We start from the raw sequence: 16615 nt of genomic DNA on the forward strand, positions 1-16615 counted from the left end.
TTTACCTACATATCTTTTCTCGTTTTACCATTTCATATTTACCGATTTGGTAAATTAGAATTCGGTAATTGGCGATTCGGTAAATATGAATTCGGTAATGAATCGGTATTTACCGATTCATATTTACCGAATCCTTACTTTTTGACATCCTACATCTCGATGGCCTGAATACCGGTCGGTAACGGCAAATTTACCGAATTTCGGCCGTTACGACCGGTATTCAGCTACCTAATTATGGCCCGAAATAATTATACACTACCCTTTCTCATCTCACAATTCTACTGCCCCCTCACTCTTCCCGTCTCCTCTCTAAACTGCCTTCTCACATATGCTACCTTCCTGTACATCCTCATAATGGGTACAGGTCCACTTCTCACCTCCCCCTGTAGGTGCCCCTCACACTATTCCCTCTCTCTTTCGTACTCTCTCTCCCACCACTCTCTCGCTCTCTCACACACTGATCCAGCATTTCCCATATTGGTTCACTTCAGTAATTTCAGCAGTTTCTTTAAAAAATCTTTTCCAAATCTGCGAACCTCAAACGCACACTCTCCTCCACTTTAGGTGTCTTCTGTGTACACAAGTGCAGCCTCTTTGTGCGTCTATATCCTGCTCTCCCTTTCTTTCTCTCTTTCTCACACACTGTTTCTGCTACTCTGTCACCGCTGCATGCACAAACTACCTGTCCCTCTCAATCTTCCTTTCTATCTATTCTATACAACTCTTACCCCATCTATTTACCATGCTACATAATTACACTACATACCACACAATTACACCCTTTCCACCCAATCAATTCCACATTAAACCACTTAATTCCACTACAAATAAAAATACATCCACTCCACAGACTACAAAAAAACAAGTAAAAAACATTGTAATTTACAACGCCAAAAGCTCTAACTTTCACAAATGCGAGACTGGTTGCATTGCAAATACTTATTACATTAGTTGCTATCTGTCCTGAAAGCTCCCCGCATCCACAAATCACGCCTGCGACCCATTTTCAAAAATACATTGGTCCAGAACGGAAAGGAGGCGTTAGCCTCAGCATCACAACAGTACTCCGCACTTCAAGAAACTCCTCGGCGGTCCCGCTGCACGCCGAGTCTTGTAGTTCAGGACATAGAACGCCCAGCGGCGGCTCCTGGAGATCAGCCGAGCTCGGGACTCCAAGACCCAGATGCCCTTGCGGAAGGCTGTGATTTACCGAGGCAGCTGGCAAGTGGACCGAAAGGAAAACCAAAACAAGGAAATGATGGGGGCTGAGAGGTCCCCGCACTGCTGATAGCAACTTCCATCCTCGCGCTGACCCTGTCAGTGGGGACAGACACTCCCCTTGCAGATACCAACCTGTTCCGATGGACTAATTGCATAATAAAAAATAGACGCGGAAGGCATGGACCACGATTTTAAGTCGAAGCTGGCGGCGGAGCGGGAGCGGGTGGAGGATCAGTTTGAATATGAAGGCTGCAAAGTGGGGCGAGGAACATACGGGCACGTGTTCAAAGCCAAGCGCAAAGATGGGTAAGAGAAGGGGCAGCAAGGGAGGAGGTGGAGGGCACGCACCTGTTCTTCGATGACGGATGCGTGAGGAGGGAAAGCATCTATTAAAGGGATTCTTCTGCACTTTGTCAGTCCGTTTTCGTTTATTTTTGCAATACTTTAGATAAATGTGCACCAGAAAACTGTTCGCACCATTGTCTCAAATATTATACTGCCGTACATCTGCTTTTTTGTCTGTATATTTACATTACGTTCGCTGGAATCATTTAGAAATTATATGAAAGTTCTACTCTCGATGAACTTTATAAAACATTCCTTTACAAAAAAGATGGCCATACAAAAACGTTCGAAACTGGCTTGCTTATGACCGCTGCTAAATTCTTTATTTCTTGAAACTTGGATGTTTTTCAAGTTTATTCAATAAAGACAGCGCATCAGCTAAATAAATACATGTACACGATTTCTCTTAACTCCAGCGCCGATAATGTTGTGCAAAGCACCTTCCTAACAGAAATATCCATTACTAGCGTTTACTCGCCACTGTCGTTGCCAATCTTTGCAGCATGCCCACCCAGGCCGCTTTTCCCAGGTGAGAGTTCGTATGTAACTTGCCCCTTCTTCCCAAGGAGCGCTTGTTGGCGGGGAATGCGTTTTACTGCTCTCGCGGAATATCTTGCCTCAAAGCTTCTGGGGTTAAAAGTGTACTGGCTTTCGCTCAGGCCCTCGTTTGTAGGTTGTTGCCGAAGGCTGGAGCTGAGCTGCTCTGTTTACATTGAGATGAGGGAGGCCGCGCCTACATGGGGAATCCCTCCCTCCTCCTCGCGAGCGCAGCATAATATGCCAAATGCCCTCCTTTTCTCCGCCCCTTTCAGTAGCTGCTGTTTCTGAGAGTTGGAGAGTTCGCAGCCATATCGACGTACTCGATAAAGGATTGCATATGTCCCCCAGCTCCCCCAAAGTGTGAATTATACGTTTATTTCCATTATAGATGTTAGAGCGAGAAGAGCGATTACTCCCTGTCAATTTTCAGCCGTGAAATAATGGTGCAGACTCAGCCTTATACAGTGCTTGAAGTGGAAAAATAGAAAGTGCAGGTACTCTGTACCAGATGCCTACTTGTTTCCGGAAAGTGCCGGTACTCTTCGATTAAAAGTATTAAGTTTCTCTTGAGAAGTGCCTGTACTCTCCCTCTCAAAATAAAAAAGTGCGGGTACTCAGTACCGGACAGTACCGGCCCATTTAAAGCACTGGTCTTATATCAAAAACAACATCATGGGGATATTGAGTCTTTCACGTTATTCTTTCAATATTTCTTTTATCTGAGAATTTAAGTAACTGTGGCGAAATTGTGTCAGTCAGTTGCTTGGATGGAATCCTGTTAGTCCGCCTGGCACCTCCAGAGGAGGACCCAGATGTGTCCCGTGCTACGTTCCCGTTGTTTTACCCCCCACTCACAGATGTTGACGATGTGGACTGTTTCTCCGTGCCAGAAGCCGACACACGAGCAAATAACAGCTAGATACACTGAAAACAAGCTTTGGCAAAGCCATTAGGTCTGGCATTGTCCTCCAGCCTTTTGTCAATACTTGTTTTTCCATGACTTTTGCAAAACTTCATTGTTTTGGAAGCTGTCGGGCTTTTGTCAATCTAAAACAAAAAATGACTAAAGGCAAGTGTTTTTGGGTGTCAAAAAAGCAGACATCAACATAGTACTCCCAGGTTACATTATGCGTGTGGATGTACTCCTTGTGAACGGTCAGCATGCAGTAAGCCATAGTGAATTCAGCCAATGACTAAAGTGGGGTGCCACGTTGCCTCTTGATGCTTGATCGAGTGAGTTGGAGACAAATGTGAATGATGCAGTTGCCGACAATGGATGAAGTGTGGCTACAAACCCCTAAAAGTAACTATGCTACACACATAGTTTTAGTAAAAGCAGGTGGTCTTGAAAAATACAGACCCAAAAATGCCAATCATTGGCTGCCAGCCTCTTGCCTTTGAGTAAGAAGGAAAGAAAGGAAAAGGCTGAAAGAAAGAAGGCAAGAAATAAGGAAGAAAGGAAAGAAGGAAGGCAAGAAAGAAGCAAAGAAAGGAAAAAACTAAATAAAGGAAGGAAAGAAAGAAAAGGGTAGAAAGAAAAGGGTAGAAAGCCAGAAAGAAGGAATGGAAGAAAGAGGAATGAAATTAGGAAATAAAAAATAAAGAGACAAAGTAAAGGAGAGAAAGAAAGGAGAAGGAAGGAAAGAGAGAATGATGCACTTAATGGAGGAAGGAAAAGAAGGAAAGCAAGAAAGAAGAAATGAAAGTCAGAAATAAGGACTTTAAGCAAAGAAGAAGGAATAACAAAAGGGAAGAAGGAATGAAAGTAAGAACAATGAAAGAACGAATGAAAGCAAGAAAGAAAGAGACAAAGAAAGAAGGTAAGATAGAAAGAGGCAGGAAAGAAGGAACGAATGAAAGAAGGAATGAAAGAAAAAAGAAAGAAAAAAGGAAAAGAGGAATGAAAGATTGAAAGAAAAAGGAAAGCAAAACAAAAAGAAAGAAGGAATGAAAGATTGAAAGAGAAAAGGAAACATAATTATAGAAGGAATGAAAGAAAGGAAAGAATGAATGAGTGAAAGTATAAAAAAGGAACGAAAGATTGCAAGAACAAAGGAAAGGAAGAAGGATAGAAAGAAAGAAGAAGAAAAGAAAGAAGGAAGAACATGTTTTAAAAAGCATTACAAATGCTGCAAATTAACATGATTAAGGCTGATTTTTTCCTGGGCAAAGTTTATTATTGAACCATTGGTGAAGTTGAATCCAGAATAAATGTGTTCTGAAGAATTGTCCACATATGAATTCACATGTATAATATTGAATGTTTCAATAGCCTAATACAGAACGGTGTCAATTGAATATAATTTGGTGTGCTGTTAAATACCAGCAGTCAGATGGTCCTGCTCTCACATCAGACTCTAAAGTAGATGTGCCAGAAGTTGTTTAATATATATATATATATTTGCACAATATCTCTCCCTTCCAGGGCGAGAACACGGAGTCGCTTTTGAAAACAATTCCAGCACTTCACTGCATTTAAAGTTTCATCGTGATTTATTTATCCATGGGGTCAAAAAAACAACAAACACCAACGCGTTTCGACAGCGTCCGCTGTCTTGCTCACGGTCCGTGAGCAAGACAGCGGACGCTGTCGAAACGCGTTGGTGTCGAAACGCGTTGGTGTTTGTTGTTTTTTTGACCCGATATCTGGTTGGAAAAATGAAGTTTAATTTATTGACCAAAGTGACAAAAATTCAATGCATAGAATATTTTAAAGAATATCTTGAAATATAGTGCTTAAAAGCTTACAGTGCCAACTGGGGCTATCTGGGTGCGCTTGACCGGGAAAAATCCAAAAGTTCAGGCTGACCGCAATAGAGCGCGGGTCGGATACAGGGACCAGCCTTGGCCCACTGAAACAGTACCATGATTCGGGGTTCCTTTGATGTTGAGATGTGAGGAGCAAGGGAGGCGATGCGTCGATCCTGGAGATGTAGGCAGTGCCTCAGTTCTGATCCTCGAAAATTTGTTGTTGTTGAACCCCTCTGATGTAGGGGATGCATCATTGTCCAGCCTCGCAGCCGGCGGTGTGATGTCCTCAATCCTGGCAGCAGCGGTGAAGCGTTGGCATCGAAAGAGATGCACTGGTTCCGAGTCATGCAACAACGGCGATGCTGTTTTTTTGAATTTGCAGCATTTTAAACCCACTTCCAAGGGCTCAGGACTGGATTGACACAACTTGGCCAGGCAATACTCTCAGATGGCAGAGTTCAGGTGCTGTTGATGATTGGAGTGAAGTTTTAAATGTCCCTGAGACTTCCAACAGGAGGCAAGCAAACACACCCTTGGAGCAACTCTGGGTTCAAGTGGTGGAGAGATACAGGTCCAGTCTTTCTCACTTCCAGGCAAGAGGGCAGCAGGCAACAGGTCAGCAGAGCAAGAGTCCAAGAGAGTGACGGTCCACTCAGCAGCACAGCAGTCCTTCTTCGTGGCAGAGTATCCACAGGTCCAGAAGTGTACTAAGTGGGTGGTGTCAGGGGTCCAGTACTTATACAGAGTTGTGCCCTTGAAGTGGGGGATACTTCAAAGTAAGGCCTTTGATGTGCAAAGAGTCGCTGCCCTTCCTGCCCATGCTTCAGACTCACTACAGGGGGCTATGCCACCATTTGTGTGGGGAATGGACACATCCCTTTCAGGGGTAAGCATCGGCTCCTCCCTCCCATCCTGCCCAGGATGTGGATGTTTACAACAAGGGGTGGTGAGGGACAGAGTCTCTGAATTAAGCAGAAAGCTCTCACCCAGTCAAGAGATCAGGGCTAGATCCAACACCGTTTTTTAGCTCACTGCACCATCCCAGTTTCAGAACCTGGCTGTATGCAAATTAGTCTGTTCCTGTCCCAGTGCATGATGGGAACAGGGCAAACCAAACTACAAAAGCCAATTCTTACACTGGAATGTGGATGGCCATTCAGTCACACCCAACTCTCTGAGTGTGTGGCTGTCTGCAGGGAATGCACAAAGCCCAGCTGTCATTCACCCTTGAGATGTTTTCAGAGACAGGCAGAAGGCACCAAATGGCTAAAGTAAGAAAATGGCAACTTCCTAAAAGGCGCACTTACAGGATTGTAATTTAAAATCTAACTCCACCATTAGTTAGGATTTTAAATTGTGATTCCAGAGACACCAAACTTTGGGATCCCATCTCTTAACAATTAGAAATTACACTTATAAGATATAATAAGGTAATCCAAATGTTAACCTATGCAGATATAGGCCTTGCAATAGTGAAAACCAAATTTTATGAGTTGCTCACTACCCGGACATGTAAAACTTAAAAGTACATGTCCACCTTTTTAAATATACTGCACCCTGCCCTTAGGGCTGTTCAGGGCCTACCTTAGTGGTGACATATATGTACTAATAAAAAAGGTTTGGGGTTTGCAAGAGGGTTAACTTGCCAGGTCTAAATGGCAGTTTAAAACTGCACACTCAGGTTCTGCGCTGGCCAGCCTGAGGCATGTTTAAAGTGGCTACTTAGATGAGTGGCACAATCGGTGCTGAAGGCCCATTAGTAGTATTTCATTTATAGGCCTTTGGCACATGTAGTGCACTTTACTAGGGACTTATAAATACATTAAATGTGTCAATTGTGGAGTGTCTTGAAAAACAAGGAGAGGGGCTCATATGTTCCCAAGGGACAGAGCACCAATAATCAGAAAGTTAAGAAAAGTGTTCCCTTTGAAAATGCTTATTACATCATCCACGCACTTATCCACCACAAACCTTTCACTCTTACACTGGGTCCCGTAAAAACTACAGTCAGGATGCTAAAGCACTTATAAAAATATTTAATAAATCGATATTTTTAATTGCCAGTACTACAATAATGCATACATTTTTTTGAAAATCAGCAGTTTAAAAAAAGACAAACATAGCATATTAAAATCCTATGCATCACAGTTATACAAATTAATTTTACTACCCTCTCCTTGGAAAGGAAAATTTGAGACAGTTATATTTGTCTTGTATCTGTTAATTTGCGATAATAGACAGCACTGTGCAGGATTGCTACTATCCTGTCCTCGTCTTGTTGCTGTCTTTTAACAAATTTAACAACATTTTTGGCGTCAACGTGTTTCGGTGGCGTAGCCTTGATCAAGCCACCTTCTTCAGGACAAAATATTTAATTCACTCCTTTCCATCATTAAAATGGTACAAACGTTTGATTCTTTATGTACCGGTGCAATAGCACTCAGTAGATGGTTGTTTCAATATGGATTCTTTTGGGTGGTTCACCACTACTTCAATGGTCTCTATGGATCTCCACTGTCACCCAATCTGGGGTTCTCTGCTGTTCGATCAATACTGTTCACAGCAACCCCTTTTATGATTAAGTGGTACACTTGGCCTCAGGGGTTTGTTAAGTATCCGTTGCTTTGTGGCTCACGCCGCCTGCTTACTCCGGTACCGTTATCTAACCGAAAAGGAGACCGGGGAGGTTGAGGTGTGTCCTGCTTTTTCTAGATGAGTCTGGGCTGGGCTGCGTTTAGAGTAGTGGGAGGAGATTTCCTTGCACCTGAATGGGCCTGGCCTGCCTTACACAATTCTGTCTCTCCCTCCTGTCTGGAAACTGGACCTGGGAGGACAGAACTGGTTTTGACTGAGCACAGAGCCGCCGCTCTACACAAGAGAATAAAGTTACCCCATAATTATAGAATACTTCTGGACTCAAGAGGACCCCCTGCCAAGGGCGAAGAGCTGGGAAAGCTAAAGGAGAAGTACTACCCCTTTGCTGTGTGCTATCTGGGGTGGGCCTGCAGTGGCTGTTTCTGCCAACAAGAGGACAAAGACATTTCTGTGTGCTGTGTATCCTGCTTGAAGACGATCTCCAAGGGCTTGAAGTATAGCTTGATTCCTGTTCTTAGGGACACAATGACTTCATCACCAGCTCCCCTGAACTCCCTTTCTGGGAGTCCGACCTGCCAAGAGATGCCTGTTTCTGTGTTGGGCCTCTGGAGGTTGTCCCTGCTGCTGGGAGCTGAGGAAAGAGAAGCAACTAAAGAAGCGTGATGCATCCGCACCCATTTCAGTTGCAACACCGCGGGCGGGAAGAATTTCAATGCATCGCCACTGAGCTGCTTAAGAAACTGACGCAGCACCTGCCTGCGGCTGGTAAAATTGACGCACTGCAATTATCGTGCACCGATCTCTGAATTCCGAGATCACCGCACTGACTCCAACGCAGGCCTTGCTGTGCGACTGCAAGAATCAATGTATCGGGTGGGACTGCAGCTGGAGAGATCGACGCAATGCCGTTGCCGCATCGAGAGCCGACGCCTCCCTAATCCCCATCCATCGCACCCGTGCGCCATGTCTACAGCAACGCTGGGGCGACATGAAGAAACCAACACATCACATCCTCTTCAGTAAGGAACCAACTCATCACCTCCGTTGCGTGGCAGTAAGGAACAGACGCATCACCTCCCCTGGAGCGAGGAACCAACGCATCACCTTTCCTGGATGTAAGGAACTGATGCATCATCTCATCTTCCCTGCGGCTGTTTGTGCTTATGATTTTGACGCACCCTAGGTACTGTGTATAGAAAATGTTGCATTTATAGTTTGCTATGGACAGAACTGTTTTTACCTTTTAAAAGTCACATCTTGATAACTGTATGTTGGATTTGTCGTTTTGGTCTTCTTGGCTTAGATAAAGATGACTTATTTTTCTAAACTGGTTTGGCGTTCATTTGTAGTGTTTCCACTGTGTTACTGTATGTGTGAACAAATGCTTTACACACTACCTCTGAGATAAGCTAGTCTGTTTGTGCCAAGCTACCAAGTGGGTGAGCAGGGGTTGTCTAAGGGTGTAACTCCCTTACCCTGACTAGAAGCAAGGGTCCCTACTTGGACAAAGGTGCAAACCATTGCCAACAAAAGACCCTCATTTCTAACATGTATAAAAATAGCATACTCTACAATTGAGTTGATAACAAAAGAACAAGTTATATCTGGACAGCGTTTGAAGCAGATAATACCTGAGCAAACTAGCTAGTGTTACAACAGCATGTGAAAAGAAGTAATTTTTTTGACTCCTGATAAAAGCATTAAGTATCAATGTATATCACAATATACTGCATTTGGTATATCTTTGTAACATGATGTTAGGAAGCATCTGGGAAAGGATGATAAGAGTGAGTGAATGTCTGAAAAAAATCTAGGGTCTATTGCAGTGGCTCCCAACATTTTTAGGTTTTGCCTAGCAAATGCGTGCGAAGTACGAAGTACGCATGCGCTAGGAAAACCTTATGTTTTTCTCTGTGGGGTCGGGTATCCGCCCCCTCCTCCCATTGGCTAGCTCCATAAATGGAGGCTAGCCATTGGGAGAGGGCTCTGTCCGTCAATGCCGGACCAGATTCGGGGGCGTTCCCGAGAATTTTTCTCTTTTGGCGACGTCACGCTACGTCAGCCAAAAGCCCCCGAATCTGGTCCAGCATTGCCGGCACCCGACTAATCTTGATCCACAGCCAATTCCTTTAAAATGTGGATTACAACTAGAAGCAACAATTTGGGGAAAATGCCACATTCAGCCTTATACTCCAATGCGTTTTAGAGAGCCGGGGTCGAACGGTTCATGGGTCGCAGCTTCCAGGATGTCAGAGCCGGAGCTGGGGGTACGACGGGCCGAGTCTGCACGGGCACGCCGTGCCGAGCTGCTGCGGCGCTGGCGGGGCTCTGAGGCAGCGTCGGCTGCCCCGGAGGAGAGTGGGGAGCGGCGGCCCCGGATGCATTAGCTGGTATCGAACCCACGCTGGAGGCTGCAGGATGTTGGCCCAGCGAAAAGAGCAATTCCCTGTAAACGCACAGAGGGAAGACACGCGTGTGGCCGGAGAAGGAGCGAGAAGCATACACGAAGAAACCTGGCAAAATGCAACACGGCAGCGGCAAAGCCCAGCCTGCGCGACCCTCGCTGAGACTCTGCACATCCAAGGCATCTCTGTACCAGCTGGACACCCCACGCGCTGGAAAATCAGAAACGAAAACCGGCGCTGCCATAAACATAAATGGGGCATACTGTAAAACTGCGGCGTGCGGAAAACTCCTCCGGGGCGCTGCATAGCCGTGGCAACGGAGGGGGCGAGCACCACGAGGTCGCGTGCCACCCCCGTGCCTCTAAACACTTCGCCGTAGCCGAGGCATTCCCTGGATATGCACAGCACGCCCGGGCAGCTGGTAAGGCTCCGTCGACCGCCATCCCCCCTACATGCCGGTAACTAATGATGGGCCCCACAATGGTCCTAATAATTGTCCGACCAAAACCCAGCACTTGGGCCAATGCAGAATCCTACACCGTGCAAAGTAGTACACCCTGTGCCTTTCCTTCTTCGCGGACCAGCCTAAGTAATAATTGCCTGTAAACAGCCTGGCTACCGGGTCGCTGATGGCACTGGAGTGAGCCAAAGGAATACCCACTGCATGCGGCACACCTGGGCAACCCCCCGCAAAAGTAAACCGCGAGAAGGCCCAAAACGGGGGGGTTGCGAACCCTGGAGCGCAAGGGCATGGCTTCGCTACCTGAGCCGCAAGGGTTCCAAAGGGAAATAGATCAGAGAGCGAAGTAAAAGATAGCTGCCAGGAAAACCGCAACCTCGGAGGAAAGCCCGGCACACATTCACGAGAGCAACATCACTCTCTCCGCTCTTGTTGCTGCCCGCGCGTACAGCTGGCAGAACCATGCCCCTGCGGCTGGTAAAACAGACACGTCTGCCACTCTACTGGAGGATCCCAGAGGCAATACAGCAAGTCTGCAGGCAGAAACACTTGCACAAAAGTAGTAAAAAATTTGAGCGCCATGTCCCCGACAAGAAGCATCGAAAGAAGATGAAGGCCGTAAAAACGGGCACCAATCCCCTAATGCGCCGGACATCTTGAAGAAACTGCCCATGCTAATGTCCGCACTGTGAGCCCTACCCACATGCGCAGTGCAAGACAAGTAGTGCCCCTAAAATGGCCGGACACAGACGCCATTGACCACGCGCATCAGACCAATAGGCACAAGCAGCCCCTGAAATGGCCGCCCAAATACAATCAACGTACCTTCCACTACCTTCTGACTAGCACGCCAGCTCGACACTGTGACTGCGCTTACCGTAACCCGACACAGCGCTTGCTGATCAACATAAAGCATGGCTATATATCGCAATGAACGATATTCCAAGGCACTCCCCAAGCTTACTCTTCGACTTGCTGGGGGCTCTATATAACCAGACCCTACCGGCTCCCAAGCTCAGTAAGGGGCAGGAGATGCCGCAACCGTGCAGGCAAAGCCGGAGAAATCTCCCAAGAAAACCCCACACAATTGGAGCACCTGAAATACCTGCCCCCTTACGCCAGACCACTCAAAATTTGCCTACATGTGGCTACCATATAACGGCACCTAGATAATTCCAAGGCTTGCAACGGACCGCACACTAACACACAGACAGCTAAATCGATTCGGTTATGGAAAAGTAGCCGCCCTGTGCCTTAAGCACCTCACTGCACCCCGCGGAATGAAAGGCAAGCCCTGGGTGCAACCACATCCCCCTGCAATAATGCACATATCGATAACAAACCCATCGCTCGACTCCCAATCTAATGGTGCGGTAAAACTGTTGCTCGGACTGCACCGTGACTCCCTGTTCCGCTTACCGACAAGCTCTCGTTACCACTGCCCGAGCCTACAAAGCCTCCTTCCCTACCCGGGCGCCGCAGCCTTAACATGACCACGCGGGCCATCCACACGCTTATGACTCGCTGCGCGATCCCACAGCGCCTAAATGCTACCGGCGGTCCCAACAGCGGGCCCCTATAGGCCACCTCACATGCCCACCAAGGGGACAAAAGGTCCAAGATGCATCTAAAACATCCAACAAGCAGGACGAACCCGCACACCTTAAAAGCACTGACATAGGCCATGTCCAGTGCGTGACCCACTTGCCCCGCCGAGAACAGCCCCTGAGGCCTCGACAACCATGATTGAAAAAGCGATAACTGATTCGCATATAGTACATGCAACAAATGTATGCATTGTAATCTGGTCTCGTGTAATGTTCTCAGATGGTAAATACTTTACCTGAATGTGTGTACACTAGTTTAAAGAAACATTGCGCTCGAATACTTGTTATTATATGGAAGGAGGCATCCAAGCATATCCCTTTCCATATACGATGCTTTGCGCAGCACGGCCTGGCAGGCGGCAGCGGAGTGAACACGAGTATGGCAGACCTATATATAGCTGGCCCTAACCTGAGCCATTGCAGCATAATTCAAGTGCATAAATATAGAAACCGTGACATAATGTGTTAACCGTGCCACGTGGTCCCAAAATACAAAGTGGCCGAAAGCATCCTGTGCCAGTCCTTCTACGAGGAAAACATCCATCAGCGCTCACCCAGACATGGTATATCAACATCGTAGAGCACTGCGAACTTTCAGCATGCTCTACAGAAAAAAGGGGGGGCGAACAGATTGCACGCATCATTGTATACTAGTGACACACACCTGACAACATGTGAGTCCACTATTGTAAATGCCCCCTGCCTCGTTTAGTATGCCTACAAATGGGCGGCCCAACGAAAGAAGAGGGGAGGCACCTCTACCCGTTGCTGATATAAGGGAGAAAATGAGTGCCCAACTCCATCCAGAAAGTCCATGCAGACACCCGCTGGGCCGCTGGCGGCGTACTAAAAACATGGACACCGCCCAAAAATGGCACCCAAGCTGCTCGAAAGCAGCCCTCGCTTGGAATTCGGAAACTGGCCCCTCGGGCACAGCCCGGAATACCCCCGTTATAATCCGCCGCTGACTGCAAGAGACATTATACCCCGTAAAGAAAACCATGACCAAAATGATCACCCGGGCTCCTATTTACAGTATTATGGCATTAGCGACTCCACCCGAGAACAATCCTTCCTCGAGGACTAACATGAATAGCAAAAACTGGGTTCTCTCTAATTCTTGGAATCTACAAATCCCGAGCACTGAGCCACTTCAAGTTCGAACGTTTACCAAAGGGTCACCAACGCTTATACAACGTATGTCCCCCGGTCTGAGAACCCGTCCAGAAATGACTAAATTAGTTAATGTATCCCTATTACCTCATGGAGTACATGCGTTTGTTAAAAAGAAACACACACGGGGTCCATTGCACCCATGTGAGGACTAGCCGAGTGCATCTAACCGTGAGAAGACATGATCGAACACACCCCCAATGAAGCCTGTTTCAATTCAAATAGCGCGAATACCAATTGGCCCTTGTTGACCTTAGCTGGACGCAAAAGTACACTAATCATGTTAAGTACAAAGCACTCTCGACATACTGCAATAAAGATAGGAGACTGCGGCAGAAACTGGGCTCGGTGAGCGCCGTTCCCCCACGTCAGTACTCCCAATGCTCCGCTCGCTGTAACAACGACTGCCCGGCACCACAACGGAGTTCAATGAAAGCGCCACAATATCCCCTAAACCCACCAAAACAGACCGCCTCCGCTACTCTCCCACAAGAGGCAGAGACAAAGACAGCCGAACCGCGACCGCCCGAGCTATGTAGCAGCTAAAATTGTTCCAACACCCCAGCGGTCCCACAAGCAAAACATTGCAGAGATCAAAGCATGGTTGCAAAGAGTCTCCCCACCTGGGGATTGAACCAGCAATCTCGGACTCGGAGTATACGCATACACCGCAAACTCCACCTTTTGTCGCAAGATCTTTACCCGGACCATCGACTTCCCCCCGACTTCCAGTGCTTTCCGTCGCATTTCAGCCCCTCACTCACACTTCAGCATGTATTTTCATCTCTCCTGTTTATCAAAAACAAACCCGGTCTGGGGTAGTGGCTCGCATGGTTTGTGCTTCTACTACTGAGTTTGCCCTGGGTGGCGATAGGTCAGGTTGGGTGGTCTGAACTGTGATGTAACGCCGCATGAGCCATCTCGCTACACCAGTGAGGTGCGCAGTTAACACGGCTTTTCTTCGCAGCATTCTTAGTTAAACGAAGTGCGCACGTTTTTTTCCTGCCTACGCTATGGTCTGTGGCTCTGTTATAATGACAGTCTGTGGCGCGCCTTTCATTTTCTTTCCGCTCCCCTTGTAGTATTGCAAATGCGATCATTCTTGACCGTTACTTGAGGTCTTTAATTAGGACGGCATGCAGCCCCCCTCGCGACATTCACGGGAAAACATTAATTTCACTCTGAGTTGGATGAGTTGTTGGTTGGATGGGTTGGTGGATTGCATAAATTGTTGACAGATTGGCTGTATATATGCATCTATCCATCCACCCATCCATGCATCTATCCATGCATGCACCCATCCATGCATCCACCAACTCATCCATGCAAGCATTACAACAAGAGCCCGCAGCTCTCCTTCGTCTCTCCTCGCCCCCCTTCCCTGAGCCTGCAGCTCTCCTTCGTCTCTCCTCGCCCCCCTTCCCTGAGCCCGCAGCTCTCCGTCTCTCCTCGCCCCCCCTTCCTTGTGCCCTGCCCTGCTATTGTAAATGACAATGCCATTTATTTATGTTAAAAAAAAACATAAATAAAAATAATGTCAAGAGCAATGCCAATAGCTCTAACTTTAACAAAGGCAAAACCATTGCATTGTAAATGCTTGTTTGACCTGTGGCTCCCTTGACCTAAACGTAGTTGGCCGTGGCTCCCCACCATTCTTTTTACTGGTGTACACAGTCAATGAGCACGTGCATGCATTCGCCTCGCCTGTCTAGGCATGCTAACGACGGTATGTGCACACTTCACATGCTCTCTTTTTGGAATGTGTTTATCATGTGTGTGTTAGCAATCTCGAGGGTGTGCACGTTACCTATGTTTGTATGCTCTTTGCTCGCAGGTGGACGCTCTCTGCTCAGAAGTGCCTGCCTTTGCGCACACTTTCGAGATTCTCTCTCTGAAGTGTGTGCACTTTTCTGTGTGCACACACAGCCATTCAGCGCTTAAGTGTGTACGCACGCTCTTTGATCGTGTGTGCATGCCTCACCTGGATGCTAGTTGAAGTGTGCCAGGGGGCAGGACTATGAGTGACACTTTCTCATGAGCAAAATCAAGCAATGACGAGGGAAACATATAAATATCAGAAATTGCTCCCATTTGAGCAGCAAGCAAACTCTACAAAGATCTTGAAACTGGTGCAATGCACATGATCTTTCCAGCAGGGCACGAGTCGGGGGTCCATGCAGGTACACAGCGTCCACCCACTATTTTCACAGGGTGGACGCCGTCCCCCCTGCCAGGAAGTTGGGTCCCACAGAAATAAGCTGAACTTGTCCAGTGAGGGTGTTTTTTTTACACCTCCAGTCAGGCCGAAGTTAAGGGACCATCAGGCCTCCTCTTGTTTGAAACTCCTGACTGGAGGCGCCTTAGAACCTCACACTTAAATGTAAATGCAGCAGAGGGGAAACAAAGGCACACAGCTTGCAATCTCTTCACAGGTATTCGAGAGGCATGCTTTTGCCTTTTTTCTATCCCTGTATATAAGTGCAGCCACTGTAAGACTGTCAGGTAGGGTGGTCTGTCCCAGTATTTACACAAATATTTAAATATTTAGTTTTTATTTCTTTTATAGCGCTACGTCATGATGTCATGATGTCATGATGTCACTTGCATAGTGTCTAACTTGGTCAGTCCCCCACTTCTTTACAGATTGCATTTTAACCCCCTGCGCTTCTTTATGGTGGGTCAAAACTGCTCCTAGACAAAACTCTGATCTCTCTCCAGCAGGAGCATCAATCATAAGTTAGCTTTGATGTTTTTATTGTTTTGTGAGAATTGCTGGACCCACAAGTAACTCTAGCAGGAGCTTTTACACCCATAAATTATGTTTAAGCACAGCACCCCCTCCCCCAGCTCAGTCACAGGTGCAGCTGAACCACAGGTAACAAAAGGATCTCTGTGGCAAAAGCAATAACCCTCCGGGCTATCTACATAAAATACATTTTGGTGATATCAAGGTACTACATTCTTTGTTGCAGGCATGCTAACTCTCTGCACTAGTTTATGGTGAGTCTGAGACAGGCGGGCAACTAGAGACACATTTCGGGGGGGCTGAAAAAGATTTTGGGGGGGGCTAATTCTTCCACCCGTAACCAGAGCGGCTGTAAAAAGGGATGTAAATATAACAAAAGCCTAATTCACAAGTACACGGTCTTTTAAAGACCTGTGAAGTACTTTGGGTGCTACCTTCTTAGCTGCGACGTAAGACCCCGGAGCTGCACAAAGAGACCTGTGAAAAAACAGTGGGACACTGACAGATCTTACCGCTCATGAACGCTGAAGACTGACTCATAAATGAATTGGGGATGCGGCAGTACAGTTAACAGCAGGCGCTGTATTATTTCAAAAAGCATGTTGATGTGCGGCTCGTCGCTGTCCTAAACAGTGTGACCTGAGTCCAGACAGCATGAGACTCTCACTGCGTGCGACTGGAGAACTCGAGCTGTGTAACGCAGCAGGGCAGGCAGCTGATGACTGTGCGTTAAATTTCACACATCGTGCCGCGGCGCCCCTGGCACCTCATT

At 47.0% G+C, this 16615-nt stretch overlaps 1 protein-coding gene across 2 annotated transcripts in view; it reads left to right on the forward strand.

The window, feature by feature from the left end:
* Positions 1-1244: 1244 nt before the first annotated feature.
* CDK19 (cyclin dependent kinase 19) overlaps positions 1245-16615 on the forward strand; it is a 1344771-nt gene continuing 1329400 nt past the window's right edge. Inside the window, exon 1 of one of the 2 annotated variants that reach the window (XM_086927380.1) lies at positions 1245-1527. In XM_086927380.1, coding sequence (XP_086783506.1) covers positions 1400-1527 — 128 coding nt within the window. In that variant the 5' untranslated portion in view covers positions 1245-1399. The remainder of the gene's footprint in view (positions 1528-16615) is intronic. The other variant, XM_086927381.1, reaches the window with a different exon arrangement.

Source organism: Lissotriton vulgaris, chromosome 6 (assembly GCF_964263255.1).
Source record: "Lissotriton vulgaris chromosome 6, aLisVul1.2, whole genome shotgun sequence".
Taxonomy (NCBI): domain Eukaryota; kingdom Metazoa; phylum Chordata; class Amphibia; order Caudata; family Salamandridae; genus Lissotriton; species Lissotriton vulgaris.